A 27,998-nucleotide genomic window follows, 5' to 3' on the forward strand; every position below is an offset into this window, starting at 1 on the left:
TAAATGAGATATCTGATTTACGTGTTCTTTTTACCTAAACAATATGTTCTTTTGATGTAATTAGATATGCTTTTATATTTTTTTTATCTTTTATGACCTATGTTGTTTTTATAAAATGAGATTTTTTATCAAGAGAAATGAGATTATTTTAAACAATATGTTCTTTTTACCTAGAAAATATATGTGTTTTTCATGCACGTAATTAGGTATGTTCTTTTACTATTTTTTTGCAATATGAGCTATGTTATTTTTAAATGAGCTAGTTCTAAAGTATATGTTCTTTTTGCCTATATAGTATGTTCTTTTGATGAAATTGAGTATGTTCTTTCACATCTTTTGTCCATTATCATCTTGTTCTTTGTCTTATGGAATGAAATAATTTTAAAATATGTATTTTTTCACTTATATAATATGTTCCTTTAATTTAGTTATTGTTCTTTTTCTTTCATCATATGCTTATTTTACAAGTGGAAAAGTTAGGTTTTTTGCTTCATGTTTTGAGATATTTTGGAAAGAGAAAATAAATATACCAAATGTAACAATCAAATAAAGTCAAAGTAGGTGGTAAAGGAAACTTATAAATTATAATCTCTTGTTTTTGGGGAAAAAAAATATAAGGAAACCTATGAGATTTTTTGGAGTTTACAATTTTTCTTTTAATTAATTAATTTCCTTAAATTTGCGATAGTTAAAGTGATGTGTTTTGGAGTAAGACCACGTAGAGGAAGGTGGTCTCTGGTCCACCATCCAAGCTTTGTTCTGCTGGCATTTCCTTTGATGATTCTTCTTCTTCTCTTTCCACACTTTCTCTTCTTCATTGCGATGATAATATTCATGGAAACATTATAAGCTCTAGTCTCTCTCCTCGTCCCCTTGTGTTTCGCAAGCAGGGTAATGTTGACTCATTAGTTAAGTTCGTCTACCAAGGTAATTTTATATTTCAAGTTTCGACCTTTTTACTCTATATGTTTTTTTTAATAGGATGACGAGAAATCTTGACAAGTCGGGAGGAATAAAGGGAGTTCCAACTTGTCAAGGGTGAGAATTAATCTCACGACTTTCTAAAACCTAAAGGAAAACTTTAACCACTAGACTATCCCTCACTCTCGTCTTTTTACTCTATGTATATTGTATTGTACCCTTCTGTATATATCGTTTTATTTGTTTGTTTTACGATTACAAGACAATTTTTGACCGTTTATACATAATCGATTAATTGTTTATTCAAAGGAATTATAATAGACTAGATCATATATATTGAACAAACTAAATTCATATTATCATCACCCGGCCCTATGTAATAATTAACAAATAGATCAAGTGACTAAACTAAAAAATTCATATTATCATACTTTGGCTAAGTTGCTAGTAATATATGCAATCCCAGTCTTCTAAATATTTGTTGAGTCGTTCTCAAGAAATGTGAAGCATGTGCATGGTTTATTGTAATGATTTTGGGTGATTTGCTTTAGGATAAGGTTAGCTTTTTTAAGTTATTCTTGCATGGGCCCAAGCCACCTATTTAATATAGTAATTTTTTTTTTTCATATAGTAACATTTTTAAAAGTTTAGGTTATATTATACCATTAATATCTATTATAGGGATTTTTTTTAATATAATTACTCTTTTTCATATTAGTTTATCATGCATGAAAAGATTTTCACTTTCGGACATAGTACTTTTTTTTTTTACATAATAGTCAAACTTCACAATCTATATCTACTCGTCTTATATAAGTATCTATTTTTTTTATAGTATCTTTTTTTCATATATCACATGAATTAACATTAGGTACATACTAATCATGTAAACCAAGTTCATATAAGTTTTTTTATTTGGAGGGGAGAATAAAGTTAATTCAATTTGCCGGAACGTAACAAAATTCTGCTAAAATGTTAAAATGTAATATTTTAATTTTTAAATCACCAAAGAGGCAAAAACAAACACATACACCTAATTAAGAAGAATAACTTCACATGATTTCATGCTCCTATGATGATAGCCCTGTTAGCAATCTCAAAGTATATACATAAAGCAGCACTATTATATTATACGCGTTCTCACTTTCATCACCAAAGCAACAATGGTCATAATAGATGATGAGTCTTGACTCTTGAGCAATAGACAAGATCACAACAACCTCATAATGGAGCAGTGGTTAAGCTAATGTTTGATTCTTTTATGTGAGTTAATAAAAAAATACCAATATGTATAAAATGTATTAACCTATAAGAGTTATGGTGAGAGCTATAAAAATCTATAATCCTAACAGATAACAATTTTATGAGGAGTAATCATCGATTATTTAGACGGGTAATTGAATTTTACCTAGAAGAAAACACCACATTACTCCAATTTGGGATGATGGAAAACAACTTCGCAATAAGAATTCTACTATTAAACTCCCAGTTGATTATATAATCTCTTATTCGTTTTATAGATTTTTTTCCTTATCCGACTCATTTATATATATCAATTTACTCTCTAAGTAACTTTTTATTTGAAAATGACAAATAATGTAACTTTTAGAGCACGATATGTTTCTAAGCTTTAAATAGCCCTAGGTAAATTCATCCATTGTTCCTCTACGATACTACACTCACTAATAACAAATCCTTACCATTTTAACGATAGCTTGAAGTTCAACTTAACTTGTAAAATAAGTTTTGTTAAAGTTTAAAAAGTTTATCTAGAAATGAGTATAAGACTATGTTATCTTAACCTTCAACAAGTTGATTAAGTACAAATAACCAAAAGGTTAAATTATAATTGATCAGTTCGATTTGAATCTAACAATTTCAATCAATAATTATAAGTTATGCTGAAAAAAAAAAAACTACATTCAAATAAGTTCCAACATATTCAATTAAACTAAGACGAGTTTATTTGAGTCAAATAGCCTAAGATGATCAATCTGAGAATTGTAACGAGAGAAAGTGAAAGAAAGAAAGAGAAAGAAATTATTCTCCTCAAGTCTATTGTATTCAGTGCCTCAAACATTATTACAGAAGAGTATTTATAGAAGAGTTAGTTACAACAAACTAACTGCATAAGGAAATATCTAATAACAGAAAGAAAACTAAAAGTGACATCAGCTAGTTATTACATATAAACTCATATTCCCCCTGCAAGCTGGAAATGGGAAGAATGAACCAAACCAAGCTTGGAAGAGAGATGCTGATGTTGAGGACCTGGAAGAGGCTTTGTGAGGAGGTCAGCAAGCTGAAGAGAGCTGGAAACATGAGAAGTCTGAAGGAAGCCTGAGACCACTTGTTCCCTGACATAGTGACAGTCTCTATTCAAGTGCTTTGTCCTCTCATGGAAGACTGGATTCTGCGCAATGTGTTCAGCAGCAGAGTTGTCACAAAATAATTTAATAGGAAGCTGCACTTGATGATGTAAATCTTGCAGTAAACCTTCTAACCACACCATTTCAGAAGCAGCACTAGACATACTCCTATACTCAGCTTCAGCAGAAGACTTACTCACAGTCTTTTGTTTCTTGGTTTTCCAAGAAACCAAATGAGAGCCCAAAAACATGCAATAAGCACTCAGAGATTTGCAACTAAAAACACACGAACTCCAATCAGCATCACTATAACCTTGAATTTGTAAATCACAAACAGCAGGATAATAAAGGCCCAAATCAATTGTGTTATGAAGATATTTCACAACATGAAGAGCAGCTTGCATATGAGGTTCTCTTGGACAACTAAGGAACTGACTCAAGTGTTGAGTAGTATATGAGAGATCTGGCCTTGTGATATTAAGATATAACAGCCTACCTACAAGCTGTCTATATGTTTCAGGATTGGCAAGAACTGCTCCAACATCTGTAGATAAACCTAGACCCTTAGGCAGAGGAGTATTGATAGGTTTACTATGAGAGAGTGTAAAGTCTTGAAGAATATCTGAAATATATTTCCTTTGACTAAGGAAAGTACCATGTTGATTTCTGAGTACTTCAATGCCTATAAAATACTTCAGGTGACCCAGATCCTTGATAGTAAAAGCCCCATCAAGAGAAGCTTTTAGAGCATCAATTTGAGGTTGACTTGTACCAGTTAAAACCATATCATCCACATAAACAAGTACAAGTAAAAACTCACCATCTTGCTGCCTTGTAAATAAAGAATAGTCTTGAATAGATTGAACAAAACCATGTGAGGAGAGAAACTTGCATAATTCTTTGTTCCATTGCCTAGAAGCTTGCTTGAGACCATATAAAGACCTCTTTAACTTGCATACATCACCTGGCTTAGCTTTTGTATAGCCTAAAGGGGGTTTCATAAACACTTCTTCATCTAAGAAACCATGCAAGAAGGCATTATTTATGTCTAATTGACATAAAGGCCACCCTTTGGCAGTAGCAAGAGAAATAACTACTCTGACAGTAGCTATTTTTGCAACTGGGGAAAAAGTGTGAGTATAATCTTTCCCAGCTACTTGTTGGTAACCAACAGCCACCAATCTGGCTTTATATCTCTCCACAGTGCCATTGGGATTAAATTTAATCTTGAAAATCCATTTAGAAGCTATAGCCTTCTTTCCTACTGGTAATGAAGTCAAGGTCCATGTATCATTCTTTTCTAAAGCAAGGATCTCTTTATCCATGGCATCCTGCCACTCAGGAATTAAGCAAGCTTGAGCATAAGAATGTGGTTCAGAAATAGGAAGAGAAGATGTAACAGAGAAAGAATTAGAAGAAGATTTTTGAGGAAGAGTAGAACAAACAAAGTCTTGTAATTTGATAGGTGGTTTAGACAATCTAGTAGAGTGTCTGACAGTAGGAGCATCAGTAGATATAAGATGAGAATTAATAATAGGCTGATGATTGATTATAGGAACAGGATCAGTAGAAACAGGAACATCAGTAGAATCAGTAGGTAATATATGAGATGAAATAGGAACATCAGGCTCAGGAATAGGATGTTCAGTATCAAGAATAGGAGATGAAGAAGTAGAATTGTTTGTAGGAGAGTGTGAAATAATAGGAGGAGAAGAAACAGATGATGATAAGGAAGGAAGAGGATTAGATTCAGAATTAGGATCTGAAACTAAGACATGAGAAACAGGAATAGGAATAGGATCAGATAGGTCTATGTGATTGTGAAGAGAAGTTACAGTAGGTGAGTTGGAAAATTTGGAAGAGAATGAAGCAGTGGGTTGAAAAGGAAATATAGTCTCTTTAAAGGTAACATCTCTAGAGACAAAACATTTCTTAGAGGTTAAATCATATACTTTGTAACCTTTTTGTCCAAAAGGATATCCTAAGAACATGCACTTGACAGCTCTAGGACTGAACTTATCCTTGTGTTTATCAGTATTGTGGGCATAACAGAGACAACCAAACACTCTAAGAAGGTCATAAGCTGGCTTGTGATTAGTTAAAACTTCAAAAGGACTTTTCCAGTTAAGAAGTGGAGTAGGAATTTTGTTAATGAGAAATGTAGCAGTAAGGAGACACTCTCCCCAGAAATGAGAAGGAAGGTTGGCTTGAAATTTCAAAGCCCTAGCAACCTCAAGAAGGTGTTTATGTTTCCTTTCAACTCTCCCATTTTGTTGGGGGACACCAGGTATACTTCTTTGATGATATATACCTTTAGTACAGAAGAGATCAAGACACTGTTCTTGTATTATTTCAGTGCCATTATCAGATCTTATGCTTTTAACAGATTTAGTGTACTGTGTTTCAACATGAGCTAGGAAATTAGCTATGGTTTTATAAACTTGTTGTTTGTTCTGTAATAAGAAGGTCCATGTAGTTCTACTAAAATCATCCAGGATAGTTAGAAAATAGGATGCTCCATGAAGGGTTTTGATTCTATATGGTCCCCAAAGGTCTATGTGGATAAGATTAAAAGACTCAGAGGCTCTAGAAACACTTCTAGGAAAGGGAGATTTGTGATGTTTTGCAAAAACACATATTTCACAGAAGAATTCAGGTGAATGAGAGCAAAGTGAAGCATTCACATACTTCATTCTTGATATAGAAGAGTGTCCTAATCTTGCATGAAGGATTGGAAGAGATAATTTGGATGTAGAATTGGCTCTATGAGGTGGAACATATTTGGCAGAGGAATTGAATGTGATGTTATTTGTGGATGAAGTACAAGCTTGTGACTCATGAGTAGATTGATGCACACTAAGATAATAGAGACCACCTACTTTAGTTCCTTGAATCAATCTTTTACCAGCAGTATTCACAAACATACACTCAGAACCAGTAAAATGAACTGCAATTTTGCTATGATCAGCCAATTTTCCCACAGACAATAAATTATGTTTAAAATTAGGAACAAGCAACACATCATACAGAGTGATATTGGCACATACCACTACAGTACCCATTTCAGAAACTAAAGTGTAACTACCATCAGGCAATCCAACTTTAATAGCTTTGGCAAGTTTTCTTTTATCAGAGAATAATTTAGTATCATAAACCATGTGATCAGTAGCACCAGAATCAATTATCCATATTGCCTTAAGAAATGTACCTGCCAATTGAGCAGAAGAGGTCAAGTTGTTAGAAGATTCTCCAACAACTTGCTTTGCTTGCACGTTTTAAGGAAGTCTTGGAACATGGAATGAAGCATAGCACTGTCAACATGGTGAACTGCAGCATCAGAAGGTCCAGCAGCAGTATATTCAAGAGGTGTATCTTCAAGATTATTGTCAGAAGTAACATGAGCACTCAATTTTCCAGAGTTGGAATGAACAGAAATAGGCCCTGGTTTCTTGTGATACCAGTCAGGGAAGCCAATGAGCTTGAAACACTGATCTTTAGTATGTCCTTTACTCTTGCAATAATCACAATGCAAGTTCAGTTTGTCCAACTTATCTTTCTTCCAGTCTCTCTTTCCACCATAATTTCGTTGCACAGCAAGAGCACTTACTTCTGGAATTAAATTTTGAATTCCAGATATTTGTTTTTGCTTCTCAATCTGTTGAGCTAAAGCAAATGCTCTATTAATTGAAGGCAAAGGATCCATTGACAGAATGTTAGTTATAACATTGTCATAGCCATCATTGAGTCCAAGCAAGAATTCAACTAACTTTTCTTCTGCCTGAAATTCTGTAATCTTCTTCATAAAATTGCAACTGCATTTAGACAGTGCTCCACAACTGCAATCTGGAAAATTCCTTAAGTTCTGGAGTTCATCCCATAAACGCTTCATCTTTCCAAAATAAACCACAACAGACATGTTTTCTTGTTTTAATTTCTCCAAATCTTTCTTCAATTGATAAATCTGAGGTCCATTGGACTGACCATACCTCTCACAAACTTCACTCCATAACTGAATTGAACTTTCTACGAAAGTAAAATTCTCACTAATTTCTGGTTCCATGGAGTTCATCAACCAACAGGTAATCAGATAGTCACATCTAATCCATCTATTAAAATCCTTATCCTCAGAATTAGGTTTCGTAATTGAACCATCAAGAAAACCAAGCTTATTCTTCGCAATCAAAGCACGTTTTACATTTCTTTTCCAGCTAACAAAATTAGTTGAATTCAAATTGATTGCAACTAATTTGTTCATAGTTTGATCTGAATTAGAAATGTAAAAAGGATCGTTATAGCTGATACTTACATTGTTATCAGTATTGACTGAATTGACAGAATCTCCAGAATTTTCCGCCATTAATTTTCGCAATCTTTAATTTCAAGAAAGATCAATTAACAAATTGATTTTGAGATTATTCGCAGGCCAAGAAGAAACGAACCTGCTCTGATACCATGAGAATTGTAACGAGAGAAAGTGAAAGAAAGAAAGAGAAAGAAATTATTCTCCTCAAGTCTATTGTATTCAGTGCCTCAAACATTATTACAGAAGAGTATTTATAGAAGAGTTAGTTACAACAAACTAACTGCATAAGGAAATATCTAATAACAGAAAGAAAACTAAAAGTGACATCAGCTAGTTATTACATATAAACTCATACAATCAAATGAATTTTGTAAATTTTGCTATCAAAAGAAAATTTAGTAAATTGTTCAAAAAGGGCAATAACAAAGAATACTCGCAAAATCACAACAAATGATTAGACTATCCTCTTTCGTAGTTGACATTTATGATCTTATTCCACCCAACACAGAATTTTCAACCCAAAAAAACGTCACACAAAATATAAAACAACTACTCCTACCAAAAGTCAAAAAGTCAAAATTGACAACTTTCTCTCTCTTAAAACCTACAACTCACCACACTTTCTCTCTCCTCGGTCCTCCATCTTTTCCTTCTCCCGCAAATTCTCCGATCTCCGACCATTTTCTCGGTAGGAGAGCCGGATAAATTAACGGTCAAAAATTTAAAAATGTGTGGGATCTTCGCATATTTGAACTTCAATGTTAACAGAGAGAGACGTTACATCCTTGAAGTTCTCTTTAATGGTTTACGTCGTTTAGAGTATCGTGGTTATGATTCTTCTGGCATTTCAATTGACTCTTCTCTCTCCTCTGACGTCATCAATGGTGGAATTCTCACTCTCTCTCCTCCTCCTCTTGTGTTTCGAAAGGAGGGAAACATTGAATCCCTTGTTAAGTCCGTCTATGGAGGTTAATTTTCCACATTCTTTTTTATTTTGGGTGTAAGTTTTGTGATCATTGGGAATTTTTTTTCTGGGTGTTTGAGGAAAATTTGGAAATGGGTTTTCACTGAATTTAGATACCCATAAATTGTTTTTAGTTTTTTCTTAGTTTTCTTTTGTTAATTTTTTTTGATTTGTCTTTTTTGATTTGTTTTTTCTGTGTGTTTCTGCAATTACGTGCTGATTAGGAATCTAGAATCATGGCACGAAGTCTAAAAAGTCAATCTTTGTGTGTGTTATTAAATTCGCGATTGTGATTTGTTGTTTTTTTGATTTTGATCATAGACAGCAGTTGTGTGATGTAATTGTTGTTGAAAATGTGCTGGAAATGCAAGTAATGATTAAATTTTCTGTTTTAGGACTTTGATTAGCACTTTTCTATTCCTAATATTTTGCTGCTAATAATCAGCTCAACTTTTTAAATTGGTGCCATCTCAATTTTCCTGAGTCCTGACTTTGCTACACTCTCAGAAAATTTGAAATGTAATTCTAAATCTAGCTCTTATCACTGAATGTGTCAATGTGATGACATTGAGTACCGGAAAACATCGTTGTGATATGGCTGTAATGACATATGATCATGCAAGTACTACATCTATAAGGATGTGCTATAGCATTGTGAACTTTTTGTATCTATAATAGTTCTGCTTATGTGCACTCTAATAAGAAATTGGGAGTGATCATGTATTATCTGATGAAGTATGCATTTTGTAACGGGATGGTGAACGTGCTTATAACAGAGGTTGAAGCCACAGAATTGAATCTGGAGGAGGCATTTTCTGTTCATGCTGGAATAGCACACACTCGATGGGCAACTCATGGTGAGCCTTCATCAAGAAATAGTCATCCACAGACCTCTGGTCCTGAAAATGAGTTTGTGGTTGTACACAATGGGGTTATAACTAACTATGAGGTTTGTACTGATTTCATTATTTTCAAGGGTCCTTGATGTACTTCGCCAATAACCATGGATTTCGAATTTGTAATTCTTGCATTCTTTGTTTATCGTATGCATTATGCTTTATACAAACTGCCACCTCTTGTTCATGAATTTTTGTTGTACTCAATTTTTGGTTCATATAGTATTACCTTACCACCTTCAAGAATATCTTAACAAGCAACATTGTTAATATGAGATATTGACATATTTGACAGGGACATTCGAAACTATCAAGTGCAATTAATTAAGATATAGTTTGAGCTCTAGTGAAATGTTAGATTTTGATATGAGCTTTTCTTCTTTGAAAAATACAGGGAAGAAATTTATGTTTATCTATAAAGCAAGCCAAGTAGCTTCAGGTGTTTCTTTTTTTTGTTACTCATGCCTCCTTAGTGCTGACGTTGCTTATCTTCTTTTGCGTGTTTAGGTATTGAAAGAAACTCTACTTCGGCATGGTTTTACATTTGAATCTGACACAGATACTGAAGTAATACCAAAGCTTGCTAAGTATGTATTTGACAAAGCAAATGAAGGAGAAGGTATTTCTTCTTTTCGTGTTAGATTATATGGTCATGTCCAACTCACAGCTATTTTCATTGCATGTTTATATGACTGCTTTATTTGTAGCTGAGACTCTTGATAGTGAAGTGTCGTTGATGTTTTGCATTATATGGCTTATTTAGGAGCAATTCTTCTTTTCCTTCTTTGGGGGTGGGGTTTAGGGGTGCGGCTGACAGGAGGTGGGAGTGGGAAATTCTGACTCCTCGGTCTGTAATCTGTATGATATTTCACAGAAAATATGGCTTTGAATCTATGTGCTCTTAGTTCCCTCATTTCACCTTCTACCAGATTTTCGAAATATACATGATTCAATTCTCAACGACTATGTGCATTTCAATTTGAGGGAGATGCTCTTCATTTAGATTCATCACCTAAAGCTGTCAAGCATATCATATTTTTCTATTTGCAGCAGAGAATACTGTCTCATTCAGTGATGTTGTCCTTGAGGTTATGCGGCATCTTGATGGAGCATATGCACTCATATTTAAAAGCAGACATTATCCAAATGAGTTGATTGCTTGCAAACGTGGTGGCCCATTGCTTCTTGGTGTCAAAGTAAGTTAAAAATGTTTGGGATAATTTGTTATTTCTAGTACTTTTATATTACCAACTTTGAGTTTTCTTCCCATATATGCTTGTTTTGAAATTTATGGATGGTTGGTCATTGACTTCCCATATATGTACTCCCTGTATTCCTTTTTGTTGTCCAATAAGGAATATAGGGAGAAACCACAGAGAAGTGAGTGATTAATAACCATTAAGTGGGAGAATGGAGCTAATTGGGTAAGCATCTGCTAGACGGGGCCTTATAGGGGTAAATAACGATGAAAAGAGTGGATGGGAGGAAAGTTAGTGGGATAAGTGCAATTTATTAGGTGCGGGTATTTAGGGATTAAATGGGCAAAAATATAGGCCTGGAAAGAAAAGATTTCAAATGGGAACAACAAAATAGGATGGAACTGAGATAACGAGGAACAACAAAAGGAGGGTGTACACAGAAGCAAGTGCGTTTGTGGAATATTAATTTTACATATCTTTTGTCTTGAATAATACTAAGAAAGTTATGGAAGGTTAAGTAAGTTGAAATGAGCTGATAATAAATATCCATTATCATACAAGTCACATACTAAGCATTTCTGAACTTCTGAATAATAGAAGTAGAGAGAATCCCAAATCCGATAAATAACCTATAGACCTTTGTGTTAGAAGATAGGACCGGGGGGGGGGGGTTAAGAATGTTATTTTCTGGTAAACTGAATACTACTAGGAGAACAAGACATTCGGATCTCCTAGCTCCCCATTTGTTAGAACGAAAACAATCATCAAACAGAGAATATAAAACAATCGACACACAAATTTAACGTGGTTCACTAACAATGTGTTGGGTACATCCACATGCAGGAGATAATGTGATTTTAATAGGTTGAGAGGAGACAGTATAGATTACAACTTAACAGAGGGCCAGAGGCACAAAAATATTAGAAGGGTTTTAGATAGTGCCCATACTAATATCACAAAAATGGGGACCAAAACAGAAACTGATGTAAGTAAACCCCATATACCGTGCTGGACTCCAGATTCAAGGCATCCCAGCACTATATATAAATAGAAGATAATTTTATTTGATTTTTCTCAAGCTGCACACTATACATTATCAAAGGTGTACAACTGTTGTCCTGTATGGCTGTATACAATGCAATCTCTTCATAGATTTCTACCATTCTATAGATGGATCAAACTCTAAGAAACAATTTTACGTCTAGCATTCAAGAAATGTAAGTTTGTTTTGCTTTGCCGCCTCTGGATAACTTGGATGGGAAGAGGAAATTAGCAAAAGCTTTATTTAGAAAGTAGAATCTTGAATTTTACAATATATTTTGATGTTTTCTTCAAATGGAGCTAGATATATTATCAAAACGAAACAGATAGGTAGAACCGTAGAAGGGTTTACTTCTATATTAGGTAGGTATTTCTGGGATGTTCACACTTTCACACAAATAATTGGTGCATGAGGGGAGACTGGGATCTAGACCTCATGTCTTTGTTTGTCCTGTTATCTGTATACATAAGACAGAAGTTTTCGTCTGTCGTATCCAAGAGTCGCTAGATGATAGTTTGACGTGAGTGAGTGAAGGTTGATTGGCTCCAATTGGTTTAAGGACCTCAGTTGTTAAGCTTCAATGCAGGTTTTTGGACTTGCTTGTTTTAATGATACTTCAGGCTCATTCTTTTCAATATCTTTGGCTACTTATATGGCTTTTATTGTTGCGCTTACTACAACTCCATCATGTAACCATTCGGTGGAGGGTTCACTGTCATATGCAGAACACTAAATCTTTTGTGAATCTTGATAAGTTCTAATCCTGCTGAGGTTGTTCATTCTACCTTTTAGTAAATACAATCAGTGCATGCATGCATGCCTCGAGTTCGAGTTCTTAGGTCTGTGGCTTTTGTTTGATCTTTCTTCCTGATGTTACCACTAACTGATTCAGGAACTACACTTATTCAGGAATTAACAGAAGATGTGAGTGCTGGAGGATCACTTCCTGACTTCAAAATATTGAAGAATGGGCAGCCAAAAGAACTTTTTCTCTCAAGTGATGCTAATGCTCTTGTTGAACACACAAAAAAGGTTTTGGTGATTGAGGATGGTGAAGTAGTTCATATTAAGGTACTTACTGACTTACTCTGGTTAATGTTATCATAATACCAAGTGTTTGTAATTACTACAGAAGGCAGAGAACACATTCTTGAAGAAAGAGGAGTAGATTCCAATATATGCGTGGCGAGAGGACACTTCTGGTCATGAAGAAATACTTTTAAGGAAAATGAGCATGAAGATGTTGAATAAGCTTATAAGTGTTTGATGAGGCTTGGATAGTATCTACATTTCCTATTTATAATATCATGCTTACTAAATAATCTTAGGTCCATGATAATACATTAGTCTCTTTCACTTACACCGCACGTTTGGACCTCCGTAATGTTTTTGAGCTATGTCTATTAGCTTAGGTGCTGACTCACTGAGGGGCGATATCTTAGACTCTCAATTCTCATGTAAATAAAGAAACCATTGGCATTTCTGAATTTTGCTTACAACTTTTTTTTTAACTTCATCTACCTATGTTTAAGTTTCGGCACTTTTCAAGATACACTTCTTAATGGGTCAAAGATGAAGTTGAATTTGTGGTTCTGAACATTTTTCCTCTCGGTACTGTTTTAGGATGGAGGGGTGACAATTCTCAAATTTGAGAATGAGAAAGGGAAAAGTGGCAGCTCTCTTTGTCGACCTTCCTCTGTGCAGCGGGCATTATCTATTCTCGAGATGGAGGTTGAACAAATTAACAAAGGAAAATATAAACATTATATGCAAAAGGAAATTCATGAACAACCAGAGTCTTTGACAACAACAATGAGGGGGAGGCTTATTCGTGGAGGTTCTTGCAAAGCTAAGTCAGTTTTGTTGGGTGGAATCAAAGATCATTTAAAAACTATCAGGCGAAGCAGGCGTATTCTTTTTATTGGATGTGGTACAAGTTACAATGCCGCTTTAGCTGCTAGGCCAATTTTGGAAGAACTTTCAGGTCAGTATGTAGTTTCATTTAGGTTTCTTTTCTTTTCATTTGTTTTTTTCCTTTTTTTTAAGCTAATTGTGCTTTTAGGTTCGTTTATGAGTTGTTGTATCAGTTTGTTTGTTTGACCTCAGCCCTTTGTTTGTCAGGGATTCCTGTGACAATGGAAATCGCCAGTGATCTGGTTGATAGGCAAGGACCAATATATAGGGAAGATACGGCAGTCTTCGTCAGTCAGTCTGGTGAAACAGCTGATACGTTGCAAGCTCTGGAATACGCCTTAGAGAATGGGGCACTATGTGTTGGTATAACAAATACTGTTGGCAGTGCAATTGCCAGAAACACACACTGTGGTGTGCATATCAATGCTGGCTCTGAAATTGGAGTGGCTAGTACTAAGGTTATTTCCATATATCTGCTATCTGATTTCAGAATATCGTTTCTTAATCTTCTTTTTCTGCATCTAACTGCCAAGTTATCATGTTGAGCAGGCATACACGAGTCAAATTGCTGTGATGGCTATGTTAGCTTTAGCAATTGCTGATGACACTATCTCTAATCAAAGCAGAAGAGAAGATATTATCGATGGTCTATTTGAACTGCCACGTACGTGTTATTTCGTACTCTGTATTTTCTGTAATTTTTTCTCTGTGAAAGGATTCTTCTGGATCTTTGTGAAAGTTCCATTGGTTGGAAATTTCATGTGCTGGATTTTGAAGGGCCAAGGAAAAGTCGTGTCCATGTCTGCTTGGCCCTTAAGAATTTCACATTTTTGGGTTGAAATGAGCCGGCTGACTTGTCGTGCTCCTGCTGAATTTCAATGTGATTTTCCCAAGTGGCCTATGCCAAACACTAAGCGAATTCATGTTTTTTTATTGTTTTAGTTTTCATTCCCACACATACTTCCCCTTCACCTTGTATTAGAGAGAAATCATGATTTTGTAAATTGCAGGTCGGGTCAAAGAGGTGCTTCAACTTGACCAAGAGATGGAGGAGCTTGCTAAACAACTGATTGATGAGCAATCACTCCTTGTATTTGGAAGAGGTTACAATTATGCAACAGCTTTAGAAGGTGCTTTGAAAGTAAAGGAGGTGTCTCTGATGCACAGTGAAGGAATACTTGCCGGTGAAATGAAACATGGCCCTTTGGCTCTTGTCGATGAAAACCTTCCAATTGTTGTGATAGCCACTCGTGATGCTTGCTTCAGGTTAGTCTTTTAAGTTGGCCAAAGGGTAGATTACCAACCGAATGTACCCCTTTTATTTTTTTTGGAAAAAAGAATCATTATCTTTCATTATATGTGCTGTGGCGCTGAAGTATTATTATATTGCTCTCTTGATCTAAATGATCCTACAGCAAGCAACAATCAGTAATCCAGCAACTTCATGCTCGCAAAGGTCGTCTAATCGTGATGTGTTCAAAAGGTGATGCAGCATCTATCCGCCCAGGTGGTTCATGCCGTGTAATTGAAGTTCCCCAGGTTTCTGACTGCCTTCAGCCTGTGATTAACATCATTCCATTACAGGTATACAAATGATTCGCTTGTGCCTTTTCATTAACCAGTTATAATGTGTGTTAATGGTAGTAAAGTTTGTGCAAAACTTGATATCGAATGTCCCATTTTAGCATCTAAGCTAATGTATGCGTCGATCTTATAGATGTTTTTATGCTGTGTAGACACTGACTTGCATTTTCCTTGCAGCTGTTAGCTTATCATCTGACAGTATTGCGAGGCCTTAATGTTGATCAACCTCGAAATCTGGCGAAAAGTGTAACGACGCAGTAGTAGACTAGTAGTTAGAACTTGTATGCAGTAGTTAGCTTGATTGTAAAATTTGAGCTTTTTTTCCCTCTTTGTTTGGAATGTGTCTGTATTAATTCCAATTCCGGCTCTGACACTCTAGCTTGAATTGATTCAACAATAATGTAAATGTGATTTCTGTCGTGGATAAGAGCTTAATCCCATTAATCATCATTTTCTTCAGTTGCAACATTTGGGTGTGTTACACTAAACTAATTTTGGCGAAAACTTTTTGACTAAAATTTAATTGTTAATATCTAGAGAAATGTTCATTATCGTATTTTGTTCTCACTTTTCAGCATTTTTAAACGAAAAAAAGAAACTTGAATACCTAAAGTAGTTGTTTTCGGTTATATGTATATATTGTGAATTTTCGAACTAAGCATGATTAGAATTAGTATCAATATTTTGGAGTATATACTTATAGGTTACAACAGTACTCTATAATAATTAATTGCAAGTTCCCTCTCGCATAAAGTTTATAAAGACTTGGATACGTTCAATGCTAATAGTACGCAAAAGTGCGTCTTGGGTGTAAGTATTGGGCGTAACAAGTTATACTATCACTTATTGTGTAATAAATTTCACATGTACATAATGACACATAATGGCATATACTCTAACAAATATGACATAGATTATATAAATAATGACACGAGTCTGATATTATTTCATGTCCTTTGAATTATTTTTCCAAAATAAGAGTTGTAACTTGCACTTTGTGGATTGTTAGACCATAAGTTATGGTGTAACAGTTATACCTAAGAATTTCTTATAGTAATGTTGTTGGCGGCTAAATACTTTGAAAATAAAAACTCTAATAATGGAAAATGATATTAGCTAAAAAAACGATAATGAACAAAAAATCACTTGGATGTAAAAAGAATTAACTAGCATTGGTGCTTAATTATGTGTAGCTTATACAGACTGTACACTATTATGATGCATGTTTCGTTGGCCACCCACAACAATCTGATCAAATACAGTTCCTCACTCTTTTTAACTCCCAAGAAGTTTTCTTTTTTCCTCTCTTCGTAGAAATACAATTCCTTTGGAATAATTTTTAAAATAAAAATATATAAAAAAGAGATATTAATACAATAATTTAGTTCTTGAAGTATTTGGTAGAGGTGTGCCAGCAAGAAAGTGTGAGATCAACGCAAGAGCTCTAAGAGGCTGAAAGCTAGGCACTTGATGACCTGCTCCTCTAACTGTTGCAAATGTCAAATTCCCTTCATATACTTGTGTGTATCCTCCAACCTTGTTACACAAATTCATCAACTTTAGTTAGTGCGCATAAATTCAATTGTTTGCAACAAGTATATACTATATTGAGCACCTCTTTCATCATTACAATTTACTAGTATCTTCAGTTACACTTCTCCTACATGAGAATCTATGATAAAATGGGTTTTTCTATGTATGTTCTTGTGTTTTATGAAATTTTACGTTGTATCCTAATTTTTTGAACTTTTCACATTATATCCTGTTAAATATGGGCCTGGGCCGCACACATCACAAGGGGAGAGAGTCCACTTCACATATAAAGTGAACCCATCTTTAATTTCTTCTTTTATTAACATGGGACACTCACATGTGTTGTGCGCTATACATTATAGACTCCCCCTCACATGTGATGTCCTTTTTTCAATTGGCCCAGAGTAAATTAACGGTCCCAGATGTGAGCTTGGCTCCGAGTCTCTGATACCATGTTAAATATGGGCTTGGGCCGTACCCATCACAAGGAGAGAGAGTCCACTTCACAAGACTAGGAGTTACCTTAAAAATCCATATAACAATAAGGGGAGTAGCCCTATGTAATATAAAGTGAATCCATCTCTCTTCTTTTATCAATGTGCGACATTCACATGTGTTGTGTACTATACATTATGGCTTCAACATACCCCTAAGCTTTCTAAACATTTCACATAATACCTTATACGAAATACCAATCAGTAGATTTTGCGACTTTCTTACTATGTAGGTATAGGATAGGATTTTTTTTTCCTTGTTAGTTGACTGAAGTTTGAGGTATGATACTGAGAAACTGAAGGGTAAGTGGGATTTGGGGTAGGTTTTTTTTTTGTAAGGGAATTTTGTGTGACATTTAGAATAAAATCAAGAGGTATAATACGGAAAGTTTTAAAAAGTCAGCTACAATGTACAAAATTCGTAAAACACATGGTCACTACATAGAAAATCCCAAAATAAAATAATAACTTCTCGCTCTATGTTATTGGGTGCTCCATTGATTTATCGTAAATTTTTCTTTTCATTTGTTTTTTAAAAGTCAAATCTTATAAGTTTTAACTACAAATTCTAACACTATATAAGACAACTTATATTCATATTACGTCGTGTTAGATATGTCTCAGTAAGTACATGTAACATATCAATTATATATAACTTTTAATTAAAACGTAATAAAAAATATGAATTGTTAAAGGTGCGTCTCGAAGACTATATAATAAAAAATATTAATTGTTAAAGGTGCGTCTCGGAGACTATATAATAAGTAAATAAAAGAAGCTTCTTAAGGGAAAAAAGAAAGTATCTAGAATCTATAATTATAAGTTTTAACTTCTTACTGATGGTTGTTAGAGATATGTTTATCATTCTTGTTTATATATTTAATCAAATACTAACAAGATCTATGATTGAAATCAAAGTCATAAAATTCACCTCTCCCTTGATGAACCAAGGATGCCACTTAGTCTTGATTGAAAGTCCCATTTTATTTAGGGATTGCCTTGTTGAGGTAACTGGTATCCTTCCATCGGTGTCACCACTGCATCATATTCATGTGTAATGTCTGATTAGATCAATAAATTGTAGCATAAATCATGCTTCAAGAATACATATTTAATTAAAAGCATATAGTAAAGTACATAATCAATCAAGAATTAGTTTCTTCTTCTTTTTTTCCCTCTTTATGTCTGCCCTACGTACATTGAGATTGATTGATAATTGAACCAACTTGTAAGGAGGTGATCATAAAATCTTGAATTTTTATCCTGGCTTTTTTAAGGACCAGTTTGAACTTTTAAGAGGTTTTTGTTTCTTTCTCTTAACATTTGGTCCCATCCATAAAGAAAACATGAATTAAAGTTTACTTATATAGTAAGGGTTATGATGACCATTGTTACATGGCTTATTCCATTATATTCGATATATCCAAGCATGTGCTTAATACTAGGAGTAATAATAATTGTACAACGATTCGGCCCGTAAATTTGCAGGTTTGTGTTTGGAGACGACCCGATATAAAAGCACAACAAAGTATAAGGAGAAGAATCTTATTAGGTCGTATTGCGGCCGAGCATGGCATGAGCTGCCTTTTAAAATAGCGGACAATACGACCTATGGCTGTGGATAGTACTAGTATAATAGTATGAGTCTAGCCAACTCCAATGTACAATAATAATAATTGACATAAAATATTATTTTTGAAATGGATAAAATACTTGACACACCTCTTTGGACACGGTTGCCAACATATAAATTTAACCATTAATATCTATAATTCTCTATATGGAAAAATTATAAAAAGTTGATATTCTGAAAGTATATATCAAGGCGAATCTAACAAAATTCCGCATTATTATATTATTTCGTACGTCAAAATCACATACTACAGTTAAATGAGAATGTATGAATAGTGTAAAAGTCAAATCGTGTCATCTATTTTGAAACGAATGGTCTATCGAAGAAAGTAATTAGGAGTACTGTACTCTATAATAATTAGGAAAGCACTCATAAGTCATAATTGTATCCAATAGTAGTGCCTTGGTGAAGTTGCATTAATTTCACAAGCACATTTCAAATATTTACTATTTAGGTCATGATTTCTTAACCTACAAGACATCATTAGGCAGATGTTATCCATGTGCAGAGCCTTGTATCTTAAAGCTTCAAGATCAATTGGCACAATGATAAAAAGTGAATAAAAGGAAATATAATCATGTCATTACAAAAATAATCGATGGTTAAATTAAGTGTGATAATAATGATAGGATGTTCACCTAAATATCCACACACGAAGTCCCTTAGTCATTAGCTCCTTTAGAAGAGGGATAACTGTTGATGGGCTGTCTGACCATTTACTGATAATTGAACTGCAAAATTACATCAGAGTAACTAAGTAAGAGGACAAATGTGTATAGAATTTTTATTGAGAAAATGATAGATGAAATCATTTACTTTTCAAATTATATTGATTATTACTAGCCTCCAATTCTTCTGCATTCCTTATGTTCATCACTAAATTATTGAGTACAATAATTTGATATTGAATGTTTATTGTGAAAATTTACACTTATTAATTTAATATAAATGTTTCAAGTATTTATATTATTGTCTCCATTTTAAAAATATAAGGCATATGTAAATCACTTTTATGCATATTAATAATTTAGCTAACATTAGTTATATTTAGATTGGTAATAAGAATTGACATTACATATTGCTTTGATAATATAACCTAACCTATAATTTTAAATTGATATTATATGATATTGGTATTGTTGACTTATATTGTAGATTTTTTTTTTTTAGCCAAAATACCTTTTAATTTGAAACAGAGAGAGTAGTAATGTATGTGGTATTTTTTAAAATTTACATTAGGCATATAAAGTACATTAGGTATATGAAAGTATATGGTGATAAAAATCTGTCCCAATTGATTGCAATAGTTTGACTTGTGTATCATTGATATAACGCACTTTCACAAACATTAATATATATATATATATATATATATATATATATATATATATATATATATATATATATTATAAAGGTGTTGTTTGATTTGTCTCAACTCTCAATTTGTAAATTTTTAGAATATGAACTCTCAAAGTAAACTTATAGAATATAAACTCTATATAATTTAAGTTGATTATTAATATAAGTAGTCAAAGTCGTATAATGACAAGTGTATGTGTAAGTCAAGTCGTTATAATTATATTAAGACGTAAAGAGAGCACAAATCATGATATAGAGTACATGCATATATACCTGCAAGGCTCCCAATCGTGAGAAAGTTTAGTCACATTTGCATGGAGAGCCTTTTGGACCTCAGGGGAGTTCAAGTAGGCATGCACATAATGGTCACTGCATGGATCCAAATCCGGCTGCACCAAAAGGCAAGTAGTAGGTTTACCAAAATGAAGTAGTGTATTCAAGGATATGTAAATCTCAAGTTTATTTCCTTTTTTTCTACTAATAGTTTCACATCTATTTTATAATGTTCTTATACTACATATATACTCATATTATGAGTTTTTAGACGATATTTTACTTTGACTCAATTTCTTAAAGTAGTGTGCATAATTACATTGTTATACTGGAAACATGTTTATAGAATGTTTAATAACGGATGGAATTATGGATTTCTACTAAATTCTTTGCTCGAAATTGTGGCTTGCAAGATTACTTTGGTCTTCATAGAGTATAAATCTATTCCTGGGGCTTCAACCATAAGCTTAAGCTTTTGGTTGAGTTAGTCCTTTGAAATGATATCAAGAGCCAGCGTGACAAAAAGGTCACGGGTTCGAATCTCATCACCCCTCCTTTCTCAGTGGAATATTAAGCACCAGGGCCATAAGCTTAAGTTTTTGGTTGAGTTGGTCCTTTGACAGTCTTTAATAGTGGATCTACTAGAATCATATATGTCTAAAATTTCGTAAAAAAATCTAGATTGGCGTTTATCAACCACATTTTCCTTGTAGATATATAAAAACAGGTTAAACTCAAATAAGTCTAACAATGGTGTGAATTTGGACAAGAGCATCCATGATTAGCTACATAAATTGGCAATTTGATTAGCTCATCAATAGTAAGAAGCAATGATTAGTTGATAAGTACTAAATTAAAGCATGATTATATGTATGAGCTTAATTAATGACTTACTGTGAGTTTCTTGGGTTTAACAGTAAGATTTGAGGAGTGGCACACTGGAGCATAAATGTTGTAAATATCTAAGTATTGAGTATCAACCTCCACTTGATCTGCGGCTAAACTGCATTCAACACTTTGATTGATGGCATTTGGAGTGAAATCACAATGCTTTGTTAAATCATCTTTGACTTCATCTGATATTAAAGCATGAGTCCAAAAATACTCGTACATCCCTTTTAAATCAGTCTCATCATTTATCACTGCATTTCCAATCTGCATTTTTGTTCAAATTAATTAACAGCTAAGAGAAATTATTAATAATCAAGATAAAGATAACTTTTTGGATTATGTGAGAAGTTTAGGACTTGTTGGGCCTCTATATTAGAGGCGCACTATAAAGAAAATTCTTCTTACCGAGAGGTTCCGAAGAAAGGCAAAAAAAATTATAATTATACTTTTATTAGAGTGTAGTGTGAAAATCATTCCAATCTTTAGAACAAAAATATTAAGTATCGATCCCAACATTAGACATCCAAAGATAGCATTAAATCACCACATGTTTTCTTGGTTTGATGTCAGAGATTTTTTTTCTTGGTGGAGAAAAGGCATCTCATCCATGTAACTCAAGTCAAACCCTTAATTATCATATACATATAAAAAAATTTAGGATGTGCGTACAAAGCAAGTCACATGGCCTAGCAGCGTTTATGATATTGGTTTTAGTTAAAATAGTATCAAGGCCAAAATCCCAATTATTGGACCTGCCCTAGTCTTTATCATGTCCTGTTTCTATTAGGCAGCAAGGTTTTTTAGCCATCAATATAAACACAAAAACATATATATGTTGATCCTATTGGACCAAATGCTAGCTACTTCAGAGTTTCCGAAATAGTGGAATCTACTTTACGCATTAACCGATTATGAAATCAATCAATAAACGTCTTATTATGCAACTGCATCAAAGCTCTAGCCCCTTTTCCTGGATTCTAATCACGCAACTCCTTCATATGCTCATCCAAGTAGGTGTGGACCTGTACCATATGCTGCAATATAAATAAGTGTGCTTAACAGGAGGTACAAACATTTTGGAGCCAAGTGTACCTTTACCCTTGAGTCTGCCCTCGTGTCGAGATGTAGGAAGTCCAATAGGATCAACATGTTTTTTTGATTGGTAAGGAGAAGTGTCTTATTATATCAAAACCTCATACAAATTCATCTTACCAATCCAATTATACAGGCCAGCAAGGCCCTTTGGACGTGGGGGAAGGTAAACCGAAAGGGAATCTCACCCCTAAAGTGCCTCTAGTGGGGTATGATACCACAACTTGACAAACCTTACCACTAAACAAAGTCCTAAGCTACTTTTTTTTTTAGGTAAGGAAAATTCATTGCAGGAAAGGGGGAAAATTGAGGATCTTTCTTGTAAGGGGTGAGAATCGAACTCTTGCAACAAGAACGGAAGAAGGACCTTACAACTACTAGGCCAACCTTGATTTTCAAGTACTAAGTGTATAGATGTACATAATGTATATATGTGGTTTGAGCATAATTCGAGATTGATCCAAAAGTAACTCTAAATGACTAAAAGAAAGACAAAACATAGAGGAAGAAAAGACACATACAATAATGCCTTTGAGGTTGATGATGGAATTGTTGGTATTTGTATTGTGTTGAAGAATTGCATGAGCCAGTTGAGGAACATAATGTCCAGCATAACTTTCTCCAGAGATGTAGAAATCTCTTCCTTTATACTCAGGAAATCTCTCAAACCAATTTAATAAAAAGATATAATTTTCTGCAGCTGTTTTACTGTCTCCATTGGAATCATAATCTGATGTTGAGTTTGAGTATGAAAATCCAACTCCAGCAGGGGACTCCAAGAATAAAACATTTGCAGCTACACACATGTTACACGAAATATTATTCAAAAATTATTAAAAGAGACGGTCTAATTTTAATATAAAAGTAGTCTTAGTCACTAAATGGATTAAACTAGTTACCGAAAGAAATAGAACTTTATTATAATACCGTGGTTCCATGCAAATTTGTTCCTGAATAATGTTTTTCCATCGCTTTTAACTCGAAAAGGACCTAGCTCTTCCATAGCGCCATAAGCCAAAGAAGAACAACCAGGGCCTAACAAAAAAAAATTCCCATAATCAAACAATTAAAATTTACCAACAACAATTTCTACGATCCGAATAACATACATGTGAATTCAATCTTTTAAGAAAGTGATGAATGTATTTCGGATATTTTGAAGCCAAATTGTTCAACCTAGCAAGAGGGCAAGACCACTACATTTAGACTCTTATGTAAATGAGAATTGAGCATTTTTTTACGTATAACTTTTTAGTTTTTAAGGTGTTATATGAGTTTTTCATACATGATTATGTACCTTTTATCTATTTTTGTAAGATATGAATTTTTTTAGTTGATAGTAATTCTACTAGTTTGATACAAGGGTTTGCATACTTTTCAAAAGAGTCCAATTATCATGTTAGAGGATTTATAAACTAATAAACACATAAATCATGAGAAAGTGAATAATCTGTACTAATGTATTAAAAGGTGTGGATAAGTAAGAAAGTTTGTATGTCACGTGGCACTCTCTTCTAAGGCTCTAATGCAAATGCTTTAAATCTAATTAAGTCAAATCCTCAATTTAAAAAATAATGTTGTATAGAGTATAGTTACAAGGTATCGAACACTACGTGACCATAGAAATGAAAAATGAAAGCTTATCCATGAATCCAATATAACACCATTGTTATTCCAAAATAAAATATCATAAGGTCTTATAATTAAATACCATTAAAAGATTTACACAAATATCATAAAGTCTTATAATTATATCTCATTAAAATTTGAAAAAAATAGTTAGATACCAAACCTTTTTGTGAAAATAACAAGAGATTATTCTAATTCCTTGTAAAAAGTTAAGTTATTGTTTTCATCCCAAACTTTAAGGGTTTATTTTTCAAAATATCATGCAATTATTTATCATGTCATTATGTCAATTTTTCAAAGTTTCCTCACTAGACTAAAAATTATGAAAAGTGACAACTCGAATATCATCCGAGACACTCACTAGTTTCATATGGAGTATTAAACAGGATAAGACAAACAATTTAATTTTGAAATGGACGTTTTTTTTTTTTTTTTGCATGGTCTTTAAGTAGACATGTTGGTCATCTTACGAATATCCTTGGTCGCATATCATCCCTTTAAGTTGTGATGGAGAGTTGATGTACACATTTGCGCGTAGGCCATACAAATTTGTCCACTGCATGCCCTAGTGTATAATCTAGCCTGTAAGTATATGGCTCTATATGATAAGTCCAAGTTATTTTGGGCTCAACATATGAGTAGGGACCAAGCCTACATACAAACACATGCAACATGACTACGATTATATGGTTGATTGCGTGCGTGATTGGCTACATTAGATCAAGATTAAAGCTTTTTTTAAGAAAAAGGAACAAAAAACAAAAAGTGCATGCAAATAATAGGGTAAAAGAAGTCAAATAATTGAAAAAATTGTCTTTAAAAATTAAATAATTACGCGAGACAATCAAAAGTTGATAACATAAAAGGTAAAAGGTTAGGTAACATGAGCAAAAACGTCTAATTAGATCATCTGACAAAAACCAAGCTCGTAACTTGATATTCAAGTAAGAAGTACATACATAAGCCAAATTAACATAAACTTTAAATTTGATGTACGTTAACCTCTAAATATATGAAAGAAATTGCATATAGCGACAAATCAACCATCATAATTACGTAATTCGTATATCTAATTACAACTTTTATTTTGGGGGGAGGGGGGTCAATTTGATTATGCTAGCTTCTTTTTCATTTCATGCTACCATATAATACAAATAAATACCAATCAATTTGCCAATAATGGACATGCAAGATCTATAAATTCAAAGAAGTCTAATTATCATTCATAATTGAAAGAGTCACGTCCATGCATGCCTAATTAGTGTCTTGTTAATAGTAGTAGCAACTAATTCTAAGAAGTTGTCTATGTAAAAAAAACTACTCCATAAATGATATAAAAATAGAGGACAAATGGGGTACAAAATACAGATGGTACAAATGACAGAGATAAGAATACTGGCGAACAAATCAAGATTGTTATCCGAGAATCGAGCCTTTGTTTGTTCCGCAAAAAATGGTGAATACTCTACTTGTGAGTTGTCTATAAACACTGCAATTTGCCAATCTGGTTCAAAGTCAAAGATTATTTAGTGTAATTTACAGTTTTCCCAAATCATATGCCTTGATTGAGCTGTTCTCTTATCAGCTAGCGTATATAGAGTATAGACTAGTTAACCCCTAAGTTGTATATATTTTACTTGATTAAGTTTTTAATTACTTGATGCAGGATTTTAGTGTAAATTTTTTCATGGAGTAACTTATATTTGTGTTATGTAATTTCTATTAATTTATGAACGTCTTAGGTGTAACGTGTTACAATTCAACAAGAATGACATGAATTTTATGTTATTTTATCATTTATCTTATATTATTTGAGTGGTTTATAGTTGTTACACCATAAATATAGTGTTAATTTATATATCTAATTACTATTAATAGTGTTGGACCATTAGATACAAGTTTTTGTAGGCTTGATTATACGAACATTATATCAAAATAAGTGCAGTGCGTACTATATGCTAAATTAAAGTAGAAGCAATGGCTTTACAAGCACACAAATTAAAAGTGAGGGGGGGAAATATATGACTAGTAAATAGTAGTATTAAGTAAAAGTGTTACTTACTCCCCCATATAATCGAAAACACAAATTAAAACAAAAAGGTGATATGAAAAGAAATGGAGTTAGTATTTTTCAAGGCCTGATACATTATTCCAGTTTTTTTTTTTTTCCCTTTAACTAATTAAATACACGTATCATTCACATATCTCAGTTGGATTATTTCTTTTTTACTAATGTTATTGTAAAATATCATATGATTTCAATGTATATACATATATTTTTTGACGAGAATGTATATATTTAAAACAGCTAATTTATATAATTTTCAGTAATAAATATAAGATATTCATATATATCAATGATTAAAGTTGTGTAATGAAAAACGAGTGAAGAAAGAGTAGAAGAAGAATATATGAAAATTAAGTATATCATGCAAGATGAAAGAATTTTGGCATTACATCTATAGTTAAAGTACATAATATTAAAATAAACCCTACTTCATTAATTTGTGCTGATACCACAAGGAGAAAAAGGAAGCGCAAAGGGAGTGAACTCCCTACTCATTCCTTTTTCGTATGTCATTAACATTTAACACAACTCATAATTCACACATTTGCGACTACTGACCTACAATTATTAGTTTTAAATAATAATAATAACAATTATAAGAAAGACCTTTTCAATATAAATCATCTAACCTTTTAAGTTTCCTCTTTAGTCAAACAATTTTATATACAGGTGAAAAGTATAGATGCATTCCTAATCTAGCCATTAACTTCACTAGAAAATTCACGTTGTAATGATTGAAAAAATCCGATATTGTGAAATTGATAATGACGCCAATATATAGATAAATTAAAACACTTTCTGTCTTCTATATATAATTATATTGATAATTGAGATGATAAAACAAATTCCACATGATAATGTCAATAATTATTGGGAAATGGGTAAATGCCAAAACATCAATTATAGTACAAAACAAAGAACTAATAATGAATATTCTTGGAATATAATATTGAAAATTGAATTGTGTGGCTATTTAAATTTGGATTCACTAATAAAACTACCCCATTTCAAAATATAAGAAAGTCAGGCTTTACGAAAATTTACTTTGACCATAAATATCTCTCATAATATGATAAATAAAAATTATACCGTTGGATTCATCATGAAAAATACTATAATAACATTAATTATCCATGTAAATTGAGAGTAATTAACGGTCAAAGTTTGACTTCGAACATAATAACTGACTTATATTTTGAAATGGAAGGAGTACCATTTATCAATAACTCCCTTCAAAATTTAGTTGAGTTTTAGGATATGATATTCAGATAATTAAGAAGTTTAACAAAAATAATACAAAAATTAAGAAGTAATGAAAAGATAATTACCTCCATTAAGCCAAAGAAGAAGTGGCAAAGAATTCTTATTTTTAGGAGCTTCAACAAAATAATAATAAAATGCTTTTCCAGCTTTACTATCAACTGTAACATATCCACCATACTGTGTGAAGTTCACTGGTGGTTGCCCTGGTAACTTCACTATTCTATCTCTTTCCTTCTGATTATCATGATGATGTTGAACATGATCATGATGATGATGATGTTGCTTACTATGATCATGATGATCATGTTTGTTAATCATATCATCAACAAGCATTGGATCATATGATTTTTTGTCAATATCATCATCTCCATTTCCATGGTACTTGACTTTGTAAAGTTTTGTAAGATGCAAATGTTGTGTTTTTGCATTTATAAAAGGTAATGCAAATAATATTGAAATTATAAAGATGGTTAGTTTTTTTGGGTTTGATGTAGCTTCCATTTTTTTGTTATTTTTCTCTAAAGTGAAGAGAATGAATTGAAGAAGAAAGGACAGATTTGTTTGGAATGAG

The 27,998-nt window shown here is 33.0% G+C and overlaps 2 protein-coding genes across 3 annotated transcripts; one reads left to right on the forward strand and one right to left on the reverse strand.

Moving 5' to 3' along the window:
- Positions 1–8,151: 8,151 nt before the first annotated feature.
- On the forward strand, positions 8,152–15,660 carry LOC104907529 (glutamine--fructose-6-phosphate aminotransferase [isomerizing] 1). Of its 2 annotated transcripts, none has more exons than XM_010696470.4 (11): positions 8,152–8,561; positions 9,334–9,506; positions 9,961–10,072; positions 10,504–10,649; positions 12,604–12,765; positions 13,318–13,678; positions 13,816–14,066; positions 14,158–14,272; positions 14,619–14,874; positions 15,024–15,192; positions 15,370–15,660. In XM_010696470.4, exons 1-11 carry the CDS (start codon positions 8,321–8,323, stop codon positions 15,451–15,453), a joined length of 2,070 nt encoding a protein of 689 aa, XP_010694772.1. In that variant the 5' UTR covers positions 8,152–8,320; the 3' UTR covers positions 15,454–15,660. The 2 variants fall into 2 exon arrangements, with proteins under 2 accessions (XP_010694772.1, XP_010694776.1); XM_010696474.4 differs by having other exon boundaries at positions 10,507–10,649.
- A 678-nt stretch (positions 15,661–16,338) lies between these two features.
- On the reverse strand, positions 16,339–27,998 carry LOC104907523 (serine carboxypeptidase-like 40). The gene is made up of 8 exons (XM_010696463.4): positions 27,493–27,998; positions 23,395–23,502; positions 22,989–23,263; positions 21,379–21,639; positions 20,485–20,600; positions 19,491–19,583; positions 18,151–18,256; positions 16,339–16,728 (listed from the first exon to the last, which is right to left on the reverse strand). Exons 1-8 carry the CDS (start codon positions 27,926–27,928, stop codon positions 16,561–16,563), a joined length of 1,563 nt encoding a protein of 520 aa, XP_010694765.2. The 5' UTR covers positions 27,929–27,998; the 3' UTR covers positions 16,339–16,560.

This window comes from Beta vulgaris, chromosome 2 (genome assembly GCF_026745355.1).
Source record: "Beta vulgaris subsp. vulgaris cultivar EL10 chromosome 2, EL10.2, whole genome shotgun sequence".
Taxonomy (NCBI): Eukaryota; Viridiplantae; Streptophyta; class Magnoliopsida; order Caryophyllales; family Amaranthaceae; genus Beta; species Beta vulgaris.